We start from the raw sequence: 19,245 nt of genomic DNA, 5'->3' as shown, positions 1-19,245 counted from the left end.
AACTAAAACTTTTAGAACAAAAGGCTTAGATATGGCACCAAAAATATGATCCATGAAGTAAAAAAAATTGATAAATTCAACTGCTTTAACATTAAGATCACTGTTCAGAGGATGAATAGACAAGCCACAGCTATATATATGAGAGATACTGTATATAGATAGATAGATATAGATATAATCTTTTTTTATATCATAATAGAGGCCCAGTGCAGAAAATTCATGTACAGGGGAGTGGGGGGGGGGGGGGCCCTCAGCCCGGCCTATACCCTCTCCAATTCAGGATCCCTCTTGCAATCCAGTACCGAGAGCTCTCAATGCTTACCTACCTCACTGGCTCCTAACCACTCACCTGCCTGCCTGAACTACTTATCTGCTCTCCCCTCCTGGCCTGATCCTCCTGCCTATCTGCTCTCCCTTCCTCTCCATACTCTTCAGACCTCCAGTGCAGGCGTACTGAGAGCTCTCTGCCACAGCCCCACCCCCATCCTGATTGGTTAATATGTGATGGTGTCCCTGACCTGACAATTTGCATATTTCTTATTATTAGTATAGATATAAAAAATATATGAGAATTCTTTATTCTTTACTCAATCATTTTTTATGGCTTCATGAATAGTCATACTTTGTGTTATAATCCAACACTACTTCATTTTGTTGCTCAAGTTGTTCCAGCTTTGGCTATTTGAAAGTACTTCTTTACTTTTCTGTTGCAACAAGATGTTCCAGACTCATCTTGTGCTGTCTCTATCCCAGAAATAGAATCAGCCATTTCTACAAAGAGTTTTGGTTCCTTATAGTGGAGAATAGTATTGAGAATCAAGATCTGAGCACTGGGTACACTTGTTGCTACTGGCATGTCATTATATCCAGGCCTTCTCAGTGGACAGAGCTAGGATATAAAGGATGTGGTAATAGTCCTGTATTAGTTTCATTACTAAAAACATTACATAAAATGTGTGTGGTTAGGGAAATGAATCGAATCACCACAAATAAGTCTTATGAGGAAACACCACATGGGACCAGGGTATTGACAATATTCTTTCAAGCTCTGACACTGATTTCTACAACTGGAAATTAACGCTCATTCTTACCCTCACTTCCTCCCGAGGCTTCTGTGAAATTTGGAGTGTGTAAACAGCCTCTCTAATTCACTTGCCTCATCTTGAAAACAGTACCAAGAGCTCTCAATGCTTACCTACCTCACAGGAAACTTGAGGTTGGATGAGATAAGGTGTTCAAATACTTTGAGCTATCACAAAGACAGGTGCTTATGTAGGCAGGATATTATGAGTCCTGGAATATCAAAAGATAGTAAAAAGCTGTCTCTGCCTTTTGATCACATAGGAATTTTGATACTCTTGAACTATTACTATTCCCTGGTCTGCTGTAGAATGAGAGTTTCTCCCCTAGCAATATTCATTTGAGCATTTTTTTTTCATGCCTTCTGTCAAACAAGGTTTCCCTAGCCTTTGATTTTTATCAAGATTTACTTGCCTTTATTCTTCAAAGCATTTAATTCAAAGTTCACTCTATCAGTGGGTGGATTAGTTAAGTAACTGAAATAACAGTGTTAAATGCCATAACAGTTTGTTATAATATTTCTCTTCACAAGAGATATGCTTACCAAAGTCATGTACTAACGAACAATGAAGTGACTGTCTAAGTAGCAGACATCTTTAAAAGAAAGTTCTTGGTAAATCTGAGTGGAAATAATACGCGACAGCACTCTGAAACGTTCATTCAATGCCTCTGAAGTACTCTTGTAAGGCCATGATTATGTGCTGGGTACAGGATTAGGTGCTAGGAATTTGGAAGAGAAAACACATGTCTTTTCCCTCATGAAGCTTATATTCTGCCAGACAAATGCCACATTGTATTTTAAATTCTGCACAACTGTTCTTATGAAGAGGAATTTGGAGGTTACTGATAGTATCCACTGTGGGAGATTGGGTAGTTGATTGCTGTTATTCTGAAAAAAATTCACCTTTTGTTCCCCCAAGGTTGGGGAGAAAACTACAAAGTCACCACCAATCAGAGTCACAAAGGGCAGTCAGTGGAAAAAGTTGCAGGTTTCGGGAAAGATGAGCTGCCTCAGTGTGTAAGAAGACCTTTCTGAGAACTTGAAGTTATAAGAAATCAGACTGAAAGTTCTAAAAACAAACAACCTAAAAATAGAAAAAAACACCCAAGCAAAAATTATATCAAACAGAGGCTGGCCATTCATGGCTCTCATGACTTGGGGAAGTGGCTTTGGCCTCTGGAAGAAGGTGGGAATAGAATGCCTTTGAGGTTCCTTCCTCCCCGAAGGACCATAAAGTAAATACAGCAATTTCAAAGTAAGATGTTCTTTAAAGAAAGATTTCTCAGCAACCAAATACACCCACGATGCTAATATTCTATTTATATTTTAAAATGACTTAACAATGATCTCAAGCTAGAGATGAGTAGAGAAAACAAACAGGCCTTGTTCACTACTGAAGAGAGAATAAAAATATAGCTCTTATCAGATAATTTGTCTCGACTGAAACTCATTAGAAAACTTCACTGGTCATATGTCTGTCAAAATTAATAGGTAAACTGCTAATTGGTCAATGATCAGTCTGGCCCGCACCCCCCGACCTCCCTCCCACCCATCACCATTCCCAACTCCCTGGAAATCTTGTTAAAATTTTCCCTTTGCTTTTGCCTTCCTGCTCTAATTAATTTGCCACCCACATTTCTGATTTCAGAGCCAACTTCAGACAACTCTTGTTTCATCTTATGATAACTTGCCACTCCTCTCATCTATACTTTATCATAAATAAGACCTCTTTGATTGGCAGCCTCTGAGTTGACTGGCACATAGGCACTGAGTCCCAAGGTAATGAGTATGTAATTGTATCAGTTCCTCCGAAGGTGAATGAAAAAATGCCTCTGAGAAAGACATTGTCTGTGTTTGTGGTGAGACATCAAAGGAGGAGTTCTTAATTTGGTCCCTTAAGAGGAGTCCAAGTAAATCTATGGCAGAATCCATGGTACAGTTACACATGACGACCGGCTCACCTTGCAGCCACCTAAGTTGGGTTGTCTCTTAATGTTTCTTGTGCTTAAAACCACCTCGGGGGTTGGTGACAGTAAGGGCCTTCCTTAGTTGCTAACACTTTTGGACAAACTGTTTTCTTGGAGCTTTAATTATAGCTTTATAGCTAGTCTCTTATTAAATCCTTGCAATGACCCTCTTAAGAAGGTCCTATTATTACCATTTTGCAGGGTCTGGGACTTAGCAGAGTTAGTGAGGGTGACACCCCTGGGACTGGAACCCACAAAGGTGTGGCTGCAGGGATGGATGAAGACAGAAAGATGTGACTATGGGAGGGGGCTTGGCCATCACAGGTTTGCCTTTCTCCTAAGCACTACACTGCCTTAGGAGATCATTTTCACCTATTCTTAACATATAAGCATTTATTTTCTACTTTTACATTAGGAAAATGTTTTATAATTCAGCTAAAGTTTCTACTTAATGCATTCGGATATTGTGAAGTTCCAAAAAAGTTCCTCTCTATCTGTCAGGTTTTGCTAAAGAAGGACCAGCAAGTGAGCAGTTTACTTGAAACAGGATGATGAGGGAGACACCTCTCGATCTGAAGGGGACAAACATGGAGAATTTGCAATGGTGGGGCAGACAGAGCACTGTCTTTTCATGCTTTCTGCTGAACTGGAATGGGTGTTGGCACATTTGGAGATGTGGCGATTAGCTTGTGAGAGGAGATGTGTGGTGTAAGGAGACATGTTCTTTGCTTGAGTCATAGTCCCAGGGATCAGTGGAGGGCTAATTAGTGGGGAATTAAGCCTATGGGAGACTCCAGATGGAAGATTTGGGTGCCTTATATAATTAAAAAATAATACCAATCTATAGAATGTAAATCCTACACATACTGGAATTAATGTGTTTTCTTTTTTCTCATTGAAAAATAAGGTCTCTCTCTCTCTTTCTAGTGCATGTGTGTGTATGTGTGTATATGTTTGTTGTTAGACTAAGCTTTGTTTAGTTTTATCAACCAAGTAATCCAGAACTCAGCAGTCAAAAGGTAAGGTTGCAGAATACCAATTAATTGAAAAAAGTAAAAAGAGTTAGCTAGCCCTGGCCAGTGTGGCTAAGTTGGTTGGAGCATCATCCCATACACTGAAAAGTTGAGGGTTCAATTCCCAGTCAGGACACATACCCAGGTTGTGGGTTTGATCCCTGGTCGAGGTGCTAATGGGAGGCAACCAATCATTTTTCTCTCCCACATCAATGTTTCTTTCTCTCCCTCTCCCTTACTCTCTTCCTCTAAAAGAAAAAAAAGAAAAAGAAAAAAAGAAAAAAAAAGACATCTCAAACTGAATGTCTAACAGTACTTCACTAGGAAACAATGTATTAGACCAGTGCCTTGCAAACTGTTCTGGAAACCCCTAACATCCTGGGAGAGAAGGTTCTGGGACTATTAGGAAGTGTGATGACAAGGAAGCAGGAAGGGGAGGGAGGCCCAGTGTTCCTCACTCCTGGCCCACTACAGAGTATTTCCACTTGGATCTGTTTTATGTATTCAAAGGCCTACGTAAGATTTTGTTTGGAAATGGGGTTCTGCTGCTGAAACAAAATGAAAGCTTCGTATTGTATAATGATCATTTCAACGCAGGTTACTGATCAGAAACTGACGCTGGAAATAAACCCCATGAATCAATGCAACAAATCTCTACTCTTTGTGAGAACAGAGGTTAGCCTTCATCCTATCTTTACGTGCCCAGGCAGTTGGCAGAGTCCTACCTCCTATAGGAATTAAGTAATGTGTTGGCTAAATGCATGTTTTCCCCTACAAACAGTGCGAGTTATCGACTGCTTCCCAGGAAGCTCACGGCAGAAAATTAAACAACAGATTATTTTCACTGGTGTTGATAAGACTTCTGGTACATTTAGTTCAACACCCGGTTCTCTACTCCAAGCATTTTATTTTAGTAATTGATTTGGATTGAAATCAATCTACAGTGGAATCATATCTACAGATTTTTCTTGAATTTAATTTCTTGGAATGCGTTGCTGCGTGATATAGCAAAAGTGTTGAAGTATTCCAGGCATGCTATTCTAACCTCCCAGAGAAACTCTGAGTGACTGATTTGGGGATTATGGCAATTTTGCTCTCATAATTGACTGTTTTAAGAAACACTTTGGGTATCATAAATTACAAAAGAAAAAAAAATTTCATTGCTTCCTTTCCAGTCTTCAGTATTTCAAAAATATATATAAAATCCACGATATAATACTTTATAATTCAGAAGCTTGACCCACATTTAATTAAAAAATAAGAAATACAATGTAACTTATACAAGTATGTCACAGAAAATAACACACCTTACCATAATAAAAAAAAAATCTTGTCCTTTAAAAACTCAAACATCTTTTCTAATAACCAAGACTATGTACAATCCAATATAAACCATTTTCATACAACTATTGTTAACAATGAAGCAGTTACACATAAACATGTAAACATTTAAAAACGGAACTGTCTTTGAAATGTAAGTCAGCTCCATCTGCATTATAGTTTAAGATGAATAGAACACTGAAGAAAACTACTAAGATATAAATGATGATCAGTTTAATGACTGTTCAATAATTCACTCTTTAAAAAGCAATGAGTTTTGATAAATTCTGACCCTCAGGAACAGACATTTTTCCTGACAACGCCCTTCTCCTTTCTTCATGGTATAGCACTCTATATGGTAAGGTTGTTCCTCATTCATGGCAACATAGGTGGTTATAGTCAAATGGCATTTGACATAAATTGTTCCAAACTACCTTATAATTTCATTTTGTATTAACTTCTTGATAGGCGGCTGAGGTGCTGAAATAAGCCTAAAGAAATATCTCAGTATTTAACCTATCATACATGAAATAAATAAGGAGCCTTTCATTCTTTAATAAATAGTACCAGGTAAGCCCTAGCCAGTTTGGCTCAGTGGACAGTGTTGGCCCTTGGACTGAAGGGTCCACTTTCCATTCTGGTCACATTACCTAGGTTGCAGGCTGGTCAGGGCGCCTGAGGGAGGCAACCACTCAATGGCTCTCTTTCACAATGATGTTTCTCTGTCTCTCCCCTTCCTTCTTCTCTTAAAAAAAAAAAAAAATAGTACCAGGTAAAATACATTTTGTAGGACCTAAAGGGTAAAGATAAAGCATCTATATGTATAATAGAGAAATATGCTAATTACCTGGGACGCTATAATGGGTCGACCAGACAGGAGATTGCACCTGCATCAGGGTGGGGTGGCAGGGGCCTCCGAGCCTATGCTGGGGGAGGGCCTGATCAGCAGTGGCCGTGGCTGCTGTGGGGCCCGGGGAGTGAGACAGGGCCAGACCCGCGACTCGTGACTTGAGGGTGGGCAGCACTGCGCGATTTCGAATCTCGCACTGGGCTAGTTTATAATAAATGGATTTAGTTTTTGATGTATATGCACGCCCATTTAAAAGAAGTCAGGGGGCACTAGAGACAGCTGAGGAAGATTTAATAAAACCCACTAAGAGTTGGAATGCATGACATTTTGAAAAATTGTTTACCTAAGGTGGTGTTTGTAATAAAATGTTTTCTTTGTCCTTTGCATAAAAGTTCTCACTTTGCATCAATTAAAAATACTATCTTAATGCTGTTGTGATGTAAATGTAATTTTCTATTATCTTTAGGTCATCAGAATTATATCATAAAGTACCTATTTTGTTGCTCCAATTATTTTATCAAGTATGACAGCTAACCTTTGTTTCAAGTTTGTAGCCTTCATATACCAAGAAACAGATTAAAAAGACAAGTGAAAAGCCATCTCATAAAAAGCTGAAATGTCTTTTATTATATGGCATATTTTTCTCTGTCATAAGCTTTCAGTTTAGAAAATGGAGAAACACTTCTTTTTTTAAATCCTTACCCGAGGATATTTTTCCATTGATTTTTAAAGAGTAGAAGAGAGAGACAGAGAGAAATATTGAGAGAAACACATCAATTGGTTGCAACCTGACCACGGCCCAGGCTGGGAGGAGCCTGCGAGGAAAGCATGTGCCCTTGACCAGAAACAAACCCAGAGCCCTTTGGTCAGCAAGGCGAAGCTCTACCCACTGAGCCACATCAGTGAGGGCACAAATACTCCACTTCTTTTGATGAACTACTTAGCAAGTGTTTAGCTCAGTATTTTTAGAGCTGACACCTTTGGAAACTGTTTTATTTGGAAATTCTGATTAGATTATTTCTGCTCTTGTTTACAAGAAGTACTTATATAAAAATGGATTTTTTTGTTGTTGTTCCTATAAGGTACTCTTGCTATTTATTCCTCACTTGATTTCATAATTCTGTTTGGTTGCTATGGAGATTACCTCCTATGGAAATGATTCCGATGTCATTATTGTAAGAATACGACTTTTAATGAATAATATCAATAGCAGATATCAACCCTTACTAGAAGAAGAAAATCTAACACTTTTAAAAGGGGGATTAATTCTGAAAGTTATTATCATGGCTCACATTTCTGATTTTTTTAATTGACCACCTGCTTTTAAAAGTATTAAATTTATATTAAGATGTTAATCAGCTGCTCCCCTAAATTCCTATGTCACAATGAAAATTAGCACCATGCATAGAAAAATGGAAGTAAAAAATATTTCATCTACCTTTTCTCTAAACTATAATAATAAATGTGCTTCATTATGAGAGTTAATGTCTCCTGGATTTCAGAGCTCATCAAGGAGCACATTACAAATTCCCTTTAAAGATGAAGAATTTAATATCCCAAAATTTATCCCAGGAATTTAAAAGGTCAGTGAGTTAACTAGTGAGTTAAACAATAGAGGAGAGCCAGTGAACCATTAGATGAGAATTCCAGAATGCTAAGAAGAAATTTTCTTGGGTGGATTCTATAATTTGTGGTTTGAATAAAACTTTTGAAAAATTCCATTAGTATTAAAATTCTCACAATGAGAATATGGTTCATATTTAACCATTTTAAATTACTAGACAATCTCTCCCCAAAGAAAACTTAATGCTTTCTTCTGCCTAGTTCTTGTTCACTGCCTGGTATTAATTTAGGAATAAATTAACCCTTCCAACAATTAGAATATTGTCTAGAGAATGCCACTTGCATTCTGCTGGGGAAAATTACTTATATTCTCAATATCAGAATAAAAGAGAAGTGCATTTCTTCATTATAAAACATTTTATACCTAATAGCTTATTCATTATTGATTTAAACCTACATAATTTCATATTACTCCATCTACAGCGTTTCTAAATCAAACCTCACAGTTACACATTTTGTTAATGTTTTATGCATTAAGGGTTTTCTATACTTGAGCCTGCAACCAGGATCTAGGGTCCAAAATGTCTTTGATAGATTTCTGCCTTGGAGTTGGCACTGGCTTTGCTTCAAAACTGGTTTTAGTGTCTGTGTTTTCACCATCAGTTAAGCTATTTTTCCAGACAGGAAGAAGTTTTCGAGGAGCAGCCTTTGGTTTCTGTAAGTGATGCATTAGGGTTGATAATTTGGTATCCAAAGAAGAGGTCTGAGGTGCACTGGTTTCCCCCTCGTTTTCCTTAACCAATTGATCTGTAGTGCTCTGTGTTTTTAGGCTGAAAGGAGCTTTATCAGGAGGAGGAGGGGGAGCCCGTCTCTTTTTCCTTTTTCCATCAGGTAACTGCTTGCTTTCAGGAGAGAGAATCTTTTTCTGGATGACCACCTGATGGTTACCATCAAAGAGTGCAGCCCAAGGAGGTGGTGAGGGCTCTTCATGCTGACCAGTAAGGAACTCTCCATTTGTCTCTTCGATTTTTTTTTGTATTATGTCAGTTAAACTTTCAAGTTCTATAGGTGAGTCAATACCTGTAACAATTTTAAGAAATACATGGGAAAAATTCAAAACAGATACTTATATTATTTTCCAAACCAATATGCTATCTATAATAGCCATCAAAAACAGATTAGGGTAGAAAGTGGTTTTTAAAAAATAATTTACTTATCAACAGAACCAAATGGGAGATCACGCACTATGCACTGCACACTCATGTACACACATATGTATGTATATGCATATATACATGTATTCCTAAGTAAATGAGTAATATCCAGCTTACAAAGGAATAGAGTTATGTCAGAATTTTTTTTCAATTGCTTTCCTGGATTTAAAATCTATTCTGACTTCTAGGTAATAGTGGATTCCATTTTTATAAAAGCCTGATATGTAAACTGGGGCAAATACAATGGAGTCTTTTCTTTAGACCAGCAGGTCCCTTAATAGAGTAAAAATCCATCCCCAAAACCCAGAGAAACAGAATGAAGCCTTGAAACCATTTTGGTGATAAGAATGGTGGGTGAAATTTTCCCTGGATAAAAAAACAGAGATAAATGTGTAAACTTAATGTATCGTTTTTAATCTAACATTTCAAGTACATGTGAGTGCAGGGACATTGGGGACAAAAAAGACTAGAATTTAATCTTGTACTTTTTCACAACACTGTTCACCAAGGCAATCCTACAAAGATAATACCCTTCAAAGTATGAGAAAATGAAATATTGAGTCTAAAAATTTTAAATTTTCCAAAGCATTAAACATCACCAATTTTTTTTGCCTGATACAAAAGCATCCCTTTATTAATACTTGATTTATCAACACTATTTTAATACTGAACATTATATTTTACAATCCGCAACTTCACATTTTCAGAATTTTTATAAGCTACTCAGCTAACATTTATTTTAGTGCACCTTCATCCCATTTTGAAACCTTACCGTTTCTGTTTAAGCATTCAAACTACAAAAAATGTGTATTCATTAATTTTGTATTAATTCATCTATTAAACATGAGTTCCTTAGTCTATAATGATAGTCTTTTTCATTTTCATTGTGCCTGAAAATTTTAGCATTTTAATGTCAATAGAATAAGCTGCTTGAATATGGACAATGTTGTTTTTGTTAGCCTGCAGCTTAGAAAAGACAGTCCTCACTTACTCATATCATGGTAGACTGAGGTCGCGTCTTTTGTCAAGAACAAAGGTGGTTTCCGTGGTGACATAATCTCAATTTTCATAAGTTCTTCACAACAATGCTTCCACTGGCCTAAGAAAGACAGAAAAGGCAGGCTAATTTAAAGTATAAATGTGAAGTAGTATATTTCATTTTTAATAGCAACACATTTTTTTGCTTTGAAAATAAAGCATTACCTTAAGAAAGCCACAAAAATATATTATTACCCATAATTTTAAAGTCCAAGTCTAGGCATAAAAGTTACCTATTTTATAAATAAACTTCAATGCACAGATGTTAAGCTAAGATCTCTAGGCTATTAAGTACTGTACTACTTCATGAAATGGTTAATAACTAAAATTTCTATTTCTGGCAAAAGTTTGTACAAATTATTTTCTTTTAAATATTAAACAGAAATGTCCTAAATTAAGGCAGTTAAAAAAATCAAATGAAATACAGTTCTAGGAGGAAGTAGGAAAAAAGTAAGGAATAGTGGTTCACAAAAATGATTTCAACTCAGAATTCTAATTAAATAAAAATTGGTGGTTTTACAATTACCTCTTCAAGGCGATTGTGTTTTTTAAAAAATCATGCAACTCTAGAAAAATAATGAATTTTAAGTAAAAGGTATATAAAAGCTATTACTATAAAAACAGAACACTCAAAATTCTAACAGGAAGGACACTTTAAATAAAGCCATTAGGCATTCAGAATAAAAAATAAAACCTACACACCTCTTGAATAAGTTATTTCAAATTAAGTTAGACAACATTAATATTTCTTTTATTGTGTTTTACTATTTTCATCTTAAAATTCTCAGATTTATTTCTTCTGAGTGGATATAAAAAACCTTAAGCTTTATATATTTATTGTGCACCTGCAAGTTGGATAACAACTGTGTAAGAAACTGACTATATAAACTTATATAATACGAATATAAAGTTATTGAGGTTCACCATTCTTAAATTCTTACATCAATAGAAAAGTAAATGTAATACACATGTGCCTTTTTAGACTGATTTATGATCTGTATTTCTTTTCATTTTAATATATTCTCAATCTCCATATTTAATACCCATCTGAGTTATTTTCCATGGCTTAAAAATTAAAGACATTTCATGTTTAGTCAAATTAGCTATTCATTTCTGTTGTTTTAAGTGTGTCATAGCAATTTGGTAATATATGCATAAATTTTAAATCCATCACCTTAAATAGTTAAGCAACATGAAAACCTTTCAGTATGTTTTATTATAATGCTAAATACAGACTATCATAAAAATTTCAAAATAACTCACATAGCTACTCATAAAGGGAATACAATCTTGAGTTTGAGGCTTCAAAGGTAGCCCTGCAGAATTTAAATCTAGTAGGATCTGAGATCTGATAACTTATTCCTCCCTTCCACTTCCTTTTTTAGATAAATATATAAAAGGCAGCTTTTCCTTCTTGAGGGCAGGAAAAAAGGCCATATCTAATGGAAAAATAATGAAACACTTTAAACTAGCAAACATTTCTCTGTCAAATCTTACACAAATTATAAAGTGCAGTATTTTCTCTATATTGGTAGATGAAAGCTTTTGATGGTTAAACTGGTAGAATACTAATCATGCTGAAAATGGGGATATAAAGCCACATTATCCCACATGTTACTGAAATCTGAGGTACAAAAAGATGGTATGTTCACTGGTCAAGACTTTACAACTGAAACATTTTACAAGTGAATAAATTAGTATGCACAGTTATACATGCTACCAATATGCTAACACAAAAATAAAGACCCAGTATAAAATATTAAATGATTGTTCTAGTCACACAAAATCTGTATATTGAAGATGTTTCCCACACTATTTATCGTTATAATATTCCCACTAATATAATCTGTTATGTTAAGCTGCTTATGTAACTCAATATTCATATTAAATATTTAAAAATTATTTTTGACCTACCATTACTAGCTCTATCCTTTTTGATCATCCAAGACAAGTAGCATTCCTCTTTTACATGTTTGTTAGCTTTCAAATATTAATAGCTATGAATAGTACCAGGTGGGTGCTGGAAATATCTTTGTAAAGTATATATGATTGTCTGACTACTGTTCTGTATGCCTGAAACTGATACAAAATAATACTGGATGTAAACTATAATTTAAAAAATGATTAAAATAATTATATTGGAAAAAAATTTAAAATTAACTATTCCATCCCCTTTACTTCCCAACCTCCACTCAACAGTGTTCTGCAGGCTAAGCACAACTAGTTCCATTCTACTCTTAAATGGAGTCAAATTATTGAAAATGGCTCTAAATGTTAAATTACTCTTTATTTTGCCCTGAATTTCTATTCTCTACTTTGTTCTACACACATTATTTCTCCTATAATCACAAGAGGCTATACTTATCACTTGGGAGGTAAAAATTTTAAAGTTCAAGTCAATCTTTAGGATACCATATCTCTATACACAATGAATTCTAAAGTACAAATGTAATATAGTTTATACTTTAAAAATCAGATAGATAGGTAGATTTTACCCCTTCCCCCAAACATTAAGTACTAAATAAATAGCCAGACCTGAGAACCTTGCTTGTTATCACTTTCTTGTTACTTTGAGAGTACAGAAACGCCAGGAGATTCTTATCCCTCTAATTTTTAGCATGATAAATTATTTTACACTATCTGGAGAATGAAAACATGAGATCATCTAGAAGAAGTTGATATCCAAACTATATAATATCCTGGAATTTTTACTTTCTTTTACATTTTCTCCCTGTTTTTATGTATATAAAAATCTTAAATACCAAAATAATTTTCTAAAAATAATAGTGTTTTATAAGACAGATTCTCTAAATTATAGCATTTAGGGAAGCAGTTAAAATTTTAGCTGTGATTAGCAAACAAAAGGAAGTTGTTGTTCTTTAGGCAACACACCTATGATAGCTGAAGTTTTAAAAGAAAAAAGTGTAGTACACACTGATAAGCAGGGAACAAATATTTAAACATCTACTGAATGCTGAGGGATAGTACTTAAGGAAAAAAAGTCCCAAAGAATCCAAGAAGGCCATAGAGAAGTCTTTTCTCTGATTCCCTGTGGCAAACTAGAAACCTCTTCAGACTCAATTTTTCTCATCTTGAGAGCAGAGGGAAATAATTTCTACATCACTGCAATGTTAGGAGGAATAAATGAAGCCATATGCTATGTGGAAGGTAATCAAATTTAGGTCTCCTTTTGCCTCCTTCCTCATCATTACTGTAGTACTTAACCAGGCCATGGATCAGAGTAGGCTTATGAAACTTAATCTAAGGACTGCAGATATTAACTCTTTTATAAAGTTCCCCCAAAGAGCCAGGTAAGAAGTCCTAAAACCTCTCTAAGAATGATTTCTAGGAAGTAACTACTATTGTTCGCAAATGGTTCTACTTAATAATTTTATAGGAGAGAATTCTAAAGATGTAAAATACTGGTTGAATCTATTGAATCTAACTGTAGGCTTAATTTGATTAGAAATAGCCATTATCAATAGTCTACATTTTCAATATCCAATTTCAGTATTTTCCTGCTGATAAAATTCCTCTTGAAATTGAGACAATTAAAGCCTCACATATTTTATATAGTGGAACTCTATTACATTACTATCACATTGTTTTATAATCCATGCCACTGAACTGTATTATTGAAACTGAAAAACAATATCTATGATTTAAAAAATCTCTTTTGGATGATGTCCAAGATGATATAAGAAATCTGGAGTTAACAGAAGGTTACAGGAAAATGAGACTCCTAAACATTTCAATATTTTAGGATCATCACTATCTTAGAGAAGCTTTTCATTCCTCAGATGGCTTCTTATCAACATGAATGGATCTTGAGAATATCATGATAAGTGAAGTCAGTCAGAAAAAGTTAAGAACCATATTGATTTCACTCATATGTGGGATTGAAATTGAAAGCAAAAAATGCACCCTGGTTGGGGGGAGAGGGAGGCTCAGTTGGTTGAGGTTATCTCATATATCAAATTATAGAGGGTTCAATTCCAGTCAGGGCACTCATATATCCAGGTTGCGCATGGTCTCTGATCAGGGTGTGTATAGGAGGCAACCCATCGATGTTTCTCTCTCACATGGATATTTCTCTCTCTCTCCTAAAGATAAATTTTTAAAAAAAGCATATTTAAAATATTTTTAAAAAAATAAACAAGAAAGACAACTCAGACACAGATATCAATATGTTGGTTAACAGTGGAAAAAAAAGTGGGTAGAAAAGGGTAAATGGAGTCAAATATATGGTGATGGAAGATGATTTGACTTTGGGTTGGGCACACAAAGCAATATACAGATGATGTGTCAGAATTGTACACTTGAAAACTATACAACTGTATTCATCAATAAAAACAAAATGTATTTGTATTGAAGTATTTCTTCTATGAAAATCATCTAGTTCCCACTTTCTAAAATACGAAATTGTCTTAACGTGGAAAAAAAAAGTCAGAATGTCTTCAATGCATACTGTGACTTCATTCTTATAAGAAACTATTTAAAATCATCATTTGTATTTATCAAGTTGAGTTTTGAATAATAATTAAAATATTATAGATTTCCTTAAAAAAGTAAAAGGTAGTAATTCTAGATTCAAAAGTACACTGTTTCTATACCATAGTCAGTCAGGCTCTGGGGAAAGCTTAAGAGAAAAAAAGCATCATTGTACTGGAGATATACTATCATATTATTCAAGAACAAAAAATTTCTTGATGCAAACTATAAGGTTATAATATGTATAATTTCAATATTTATATTGCAGTCTGTATCCTTTCAGGATACATGAATATACTACCAGAAAATCCAAACATCTACTTACTGAGATCAAAGAAATGCTGCCAGAAGGCTTCCATCCACTTCTGAAGATCTTCTTTATTGTCAGCTGCAAACACATGAGCTACAGCCTGTCCAGCAACAGGGTTGATGACAGAGAAATTATAAATTCTTTTGTTGGTATTCTCCATTCCCCGAATTCTGGTCTCCTAAACATTAAGAAAAAAATTGATTGTTTTACAAGAGTATTTTTGTGATGATCAAATGTTTTATTGCTTAACTACTGTATTCACATCAAATGCAATTATGTTATTGCCAATCATTTAAAATATGTAAATTTGAGAATTTCTAATATTAAAATTCAAGTAGAGAATTTATAAAAATACTTTATATGAGAAATGCTGAGTTATGTTTCAAAGTATGCTACCCATAGCACTTATATTAAATTACATGAGATTAAAACAAAACCTATTTTGCCCTTTCAGTTTAAGTAGGAGTTTGATATCTTTTATATATATCTTAAAATCTGAACTAAGTACAGTATGTCATAATGGTAAGGTGAATTATATTAACTATATTTTCAACAGCAATAAAATAGAATCAGTAAAGTATGTTTCCTATTCGAATATTCATGCGTAATATGGAGTGTTATCAGTCAAAGCAATAAAACCATAACTTAGTGTTTACTGTAGCCAAACAGTTAGGTTTTCCCCATTAACATTTATTTCATATGTAACATTCATTTACAAACCTCATAGCCAAAGATCCATAAAGTAATATCATTCTCATCATGTAAAAATTATTTTTAAAGGTTAAATGCAAGTCTCTAGTACAAAGGTAATAGTTTCATTTATTTGATAGTCTAAACTGTTTTTCTGAGTATTACTATATGACATTGTGGTGATGTTTATTGTGTTTACATATAGAAGTTTATTCCCAAATCATACATGGCACTACCATGCCACATGACAAGCTTGCAACTACCTGCAGTTTCCAAGGAACCTTAGTGGGAAACATCTGAAATAGAACTATCATACAAAAATAGGGATTTGGCTGCCTGAGCATATCCATTAGAAATATATGTGAGACACATAAGCAAGATTTTCTTCTAATCATCCTACCTAATAATAGAGTAATATGCAAATTAATCATCACTCTGCTACATCCACCAGCCATGCCCACCAGCCAATCGGAACGAGTATGCAACAAAGATGGCAGTTAATTTGCATATGTGGAGGGAGGGAGGAATGAAGACTGAAGACAGCATAGAAGGAAGAGGGAGAGAAAGTGGAAAATCAATAAAATATATTTCAAGTTACTTCATTTTTAAACCTCACTAACCCCCCTGCCATCCTGGATGCTCCACACAGCCTGTTCGGTCATCCATTCAGTTGTTTTAAATGCAACGGTCGCTTAGCCTTTCATATATATAGATATGTACATTTTTAAATAATACCAAAGTATCTTTTCAAATGAAAATAGCTAAGTAGAAAACCTGAGTAAATCACTTATATCCTTCTAAGAGAATATAACAATAATATATAAATACTATATACACTTCATTAACCCTGATAACAATAAATACTATTTTTTTAAACACGAGAGGATTTTAAAAGATGCTAATGAACACAAATTAGATAATCTGAATTAAGTTCTATATTTTATCACCCGAATTAATTTAACTAATGGGAAATTTTTAAATAAAAAAGCTGCATGGCAAAGAAAAAGTGATTTTAAAAAGTTTCTGATGTCAGAAAGTTCATGCAAGCTATTTTTCAGTGTGGGAAAAGTATAATATTATTCAGGACTTTACTTCTCAAACAAAGAATAGATTAGAAAGTAGAAAGTGACTTTTAGAACTGTTGTTATATGCTCATACAATGTAGAGGTAATGGAAGTATCTCCTGTTAGCAGGTATAAAAGAAGAGAAGTTAGGTGCTTTTGCCTCCACTATTTCTGCTAAATGACTGAAAGATATTTAATGAATAAGAAAATGAGAAAGAAAAAGAACTCAGATAATAAAAAGTTTTACATCAATAGACTCAAATCCCAGAGATGGTGTCTAATTCAATTCCTTAACTTATAGATGAGGAAACTTATGCTCTGCCCAAGGTCAGAATTTCTTGTCCTGCTTTTGATAATCCCAAACTTTCTAGTTGATTTAGGAGTCTTTATTTGTATTGATTTGAGGACAGACTTGAGATTATTCACTGTGAAATTTTAATCCTCGATGGCTCATCTTTTGTTAACCAGCACATATTGAACTACAACTTTCCACAGCCAACCCAAGTCAATAAAAATATAATTTGAGAAACCAATTTTGTAACAAAATATAATTAACTCTGAAGTCAAAGGAAATTTTCTTCTAGGTTCAAAATTTTGAATTATAAATATGCTGCATGCTTCAGATCTATGGTGATGGAAAAGTATTAGATCAGGACAGATTTATGAATTTTGACTACATGACTTTAAAAAAAAAGTCTACTATGTTCCCAGATTGTGGTCTATAAATACCTTTTCCTACTAAAAAGAATCACAGCTCTTTAGAGAAATGGCTGATTCCCAGCCTGGGTCAGGGAATGTACAGAATGATCCTGGAATATCTTGTCCTACCAGAAATCAAAGATTACTACGGTTTTATCAAATGGACCAACTTGATGAGGCTCACAGTAGCCAAAGATGGGACACCCTGTATAGCAATAACAATAACAATGTTGCTAAAATAAAGATTTAGTCCTTATATATATTCAATAACAAAGCATATGTTCACAACATATGACAAGGGATGTTTGAAATATGTAAAGTATAACAATATATTAAATCAAGCATTATGTATAATTAGTACTAGTGTGATATAATTACTTTCAATTCATGTCAATGAAATCAGACATAAACTCCTACTAAAAGAAAAGGTGATTGGAAAAATCATTTTTTGCTATATTTATAAAGGTCAGTATAAATAGTTGATAGGGTTCAGACATTAAGAGGACTAAAATACTTCAAAAAAAAATCCCATGTGCTTTATAATAATTTTGCTTGCTAGGATCTATGATAAAAATAATGGTTAAAAGCAAACTCAAGACAATTTAACAAAGGTCTATCACCCCAAGTAGTGTTATTGACTTGTTTAGTAGAGATTTTATTCATTAAAATGAAGTGATGCATAGTATTTCAAATCAAGAAAAGACTATTGATCTCAAAGGCCCATACTTCTTTTCCATTCCACTCCCCACCCTATTGGCAATGGGTAAAACTTTGGTTAATAAAATGCTTTCTACAATGCATAGGAGATTCAGTGGCTCCAGTTAAGTATCCCTTATTGAGAATGTCTTACTTAACAACATTCAAAGGAAGTTTTTTGAAGTTGAAGCAATCACTTTGAAGTAAATCATCCTTTCAAATTTGGATTGAAAAGAAGAGGGGAATAGCTTTTAGGCTTTTCTTTCCTTAATGTGACTATTTCCACAGATGGCTCCCTATGAAAATTAATGAACTGACTCAGCCTTACAGGAAATGCCATTTAGAAGGACAAGAATTATAGTTAAAGAACAAATCCTGTGATCAAAATAACAGGACTATTATTAATATACCTTAGCAACTGCAAAATGTATGTTTTTCACGTAATTTTAAGGTAGCATTAGGCAAAATTATTATTTTCTAAATCATGAGAGAAGACAATCAAAAGAAAGGAACTCTGATTTGCATTTAATATTTAACATTATTAAGCACAAAAAGATCTTAGAGACTCAGCATTGGAAATATTCTAAAAACTGAAAAAAAACATTATCCTTAAAAGTTTTATTTGGTGTTTACCTGACCTACATATCAGAAAAATGTCATGCTGACATTTATCAAAGTTTCTGTTTTAATAGCATGTATCCCTTAAACATTTCCAAAGTAAACAAAAACAGAACATGGACCTTATGTTTGAAAATCAAGTAATTTAAAACACCGAGTAGATAAAAAGCTGTAAGTTTATTGTAATTTTGGGGACATTCCTTTGCTATTTCTGGAGGGATAACATCACTCCAACACATATTGAAAATATAATACCCAATATGCAATACCCATTATTTACTCTGAAAACTGGCAATTTAAACATTAAACATTCATCCTGTCTTTTCAGGAGGGATTGTAATTCATTCCTACTTGATGAGAAAAAGTCCTCAAAAAGAATACAAAGAATGCCAGTTATTAATGTATAAGAAGCACAGTACAAGAAAAGCATATGCAATCTGCCAGGTCACGATTCATTCAGGCAAGGGCAATCACAAAGTATCACTTTTATACTACTAACTGTAAAGAGGAAAGCTTACCTATATTCTGGGGGGCTAGCGGTCACCACCTTAACCCAGCATTGTCAATAAGCAGACCACCAGAAATCATGTATCTCTGAAAAGGATGCTCTATAAAGTATCTCTCATATCCA

At 34.3% G+C, this 19,245-nt stretch overlaps 1 protein-coding gene across 1 annotated transcript in view; it reads right to left on the bottom strand.

Annotated features, from left to right (window-relative positions):
- Nucleotides 1–5,286: 5,286 nt before the first annotated feature.
- The window catches only part of RTKN2 (rhotekin 2), a 65,733-nt gene continuing 51,774 nt past the window's right edge, over nt 5,287–19,245 (bottom strand). Inside the window, exons 10-12 of the mRNA XM_045581826.1 lie at nt 14,863–15,025; nt 10,000–10,107; nt 5,287–8,874 (exon numbers count right to left, since the gene is read on the bottom strand). Of these exons, the coding sequence (XP_045437782.1) occupies nt 8,339–8,874; nt 10,000–10,107; nt 14,863–15,025 (807 nt within the window). The 3' untranslated portion in view covers nt 5,287–8,338. The remainder of the gene's footprint in view (nt 8,875–9,999; nt 10,108–14,862; nt 15,026–19,245) is intronic.

The sequence above is a fragment of the Pipistrellus kuhlii genome, unplaced genomic scaffold (genome assembly GCF_014108245.1).
Source record: "Pipistrellus kuhlii isolate mPipKuh1 unplaced genomic scaffold, mPipKuh1.p scaffold_m20_p_15, whole genome shotgun sequence".
Taxonomy (NCBI): domain Eukaryota; kingdom Metazoa; phylum Chordata; class Mammalia; order Chiroptera; family Vespertilionidae; genus Pipistrellus; species Pipistrellus kuhlii.
The sequence above is the reverse complement of the archived record's forward strand: the minus strand, read 5'-3'. Positions and strand labels throughout refer to the sequence as shown.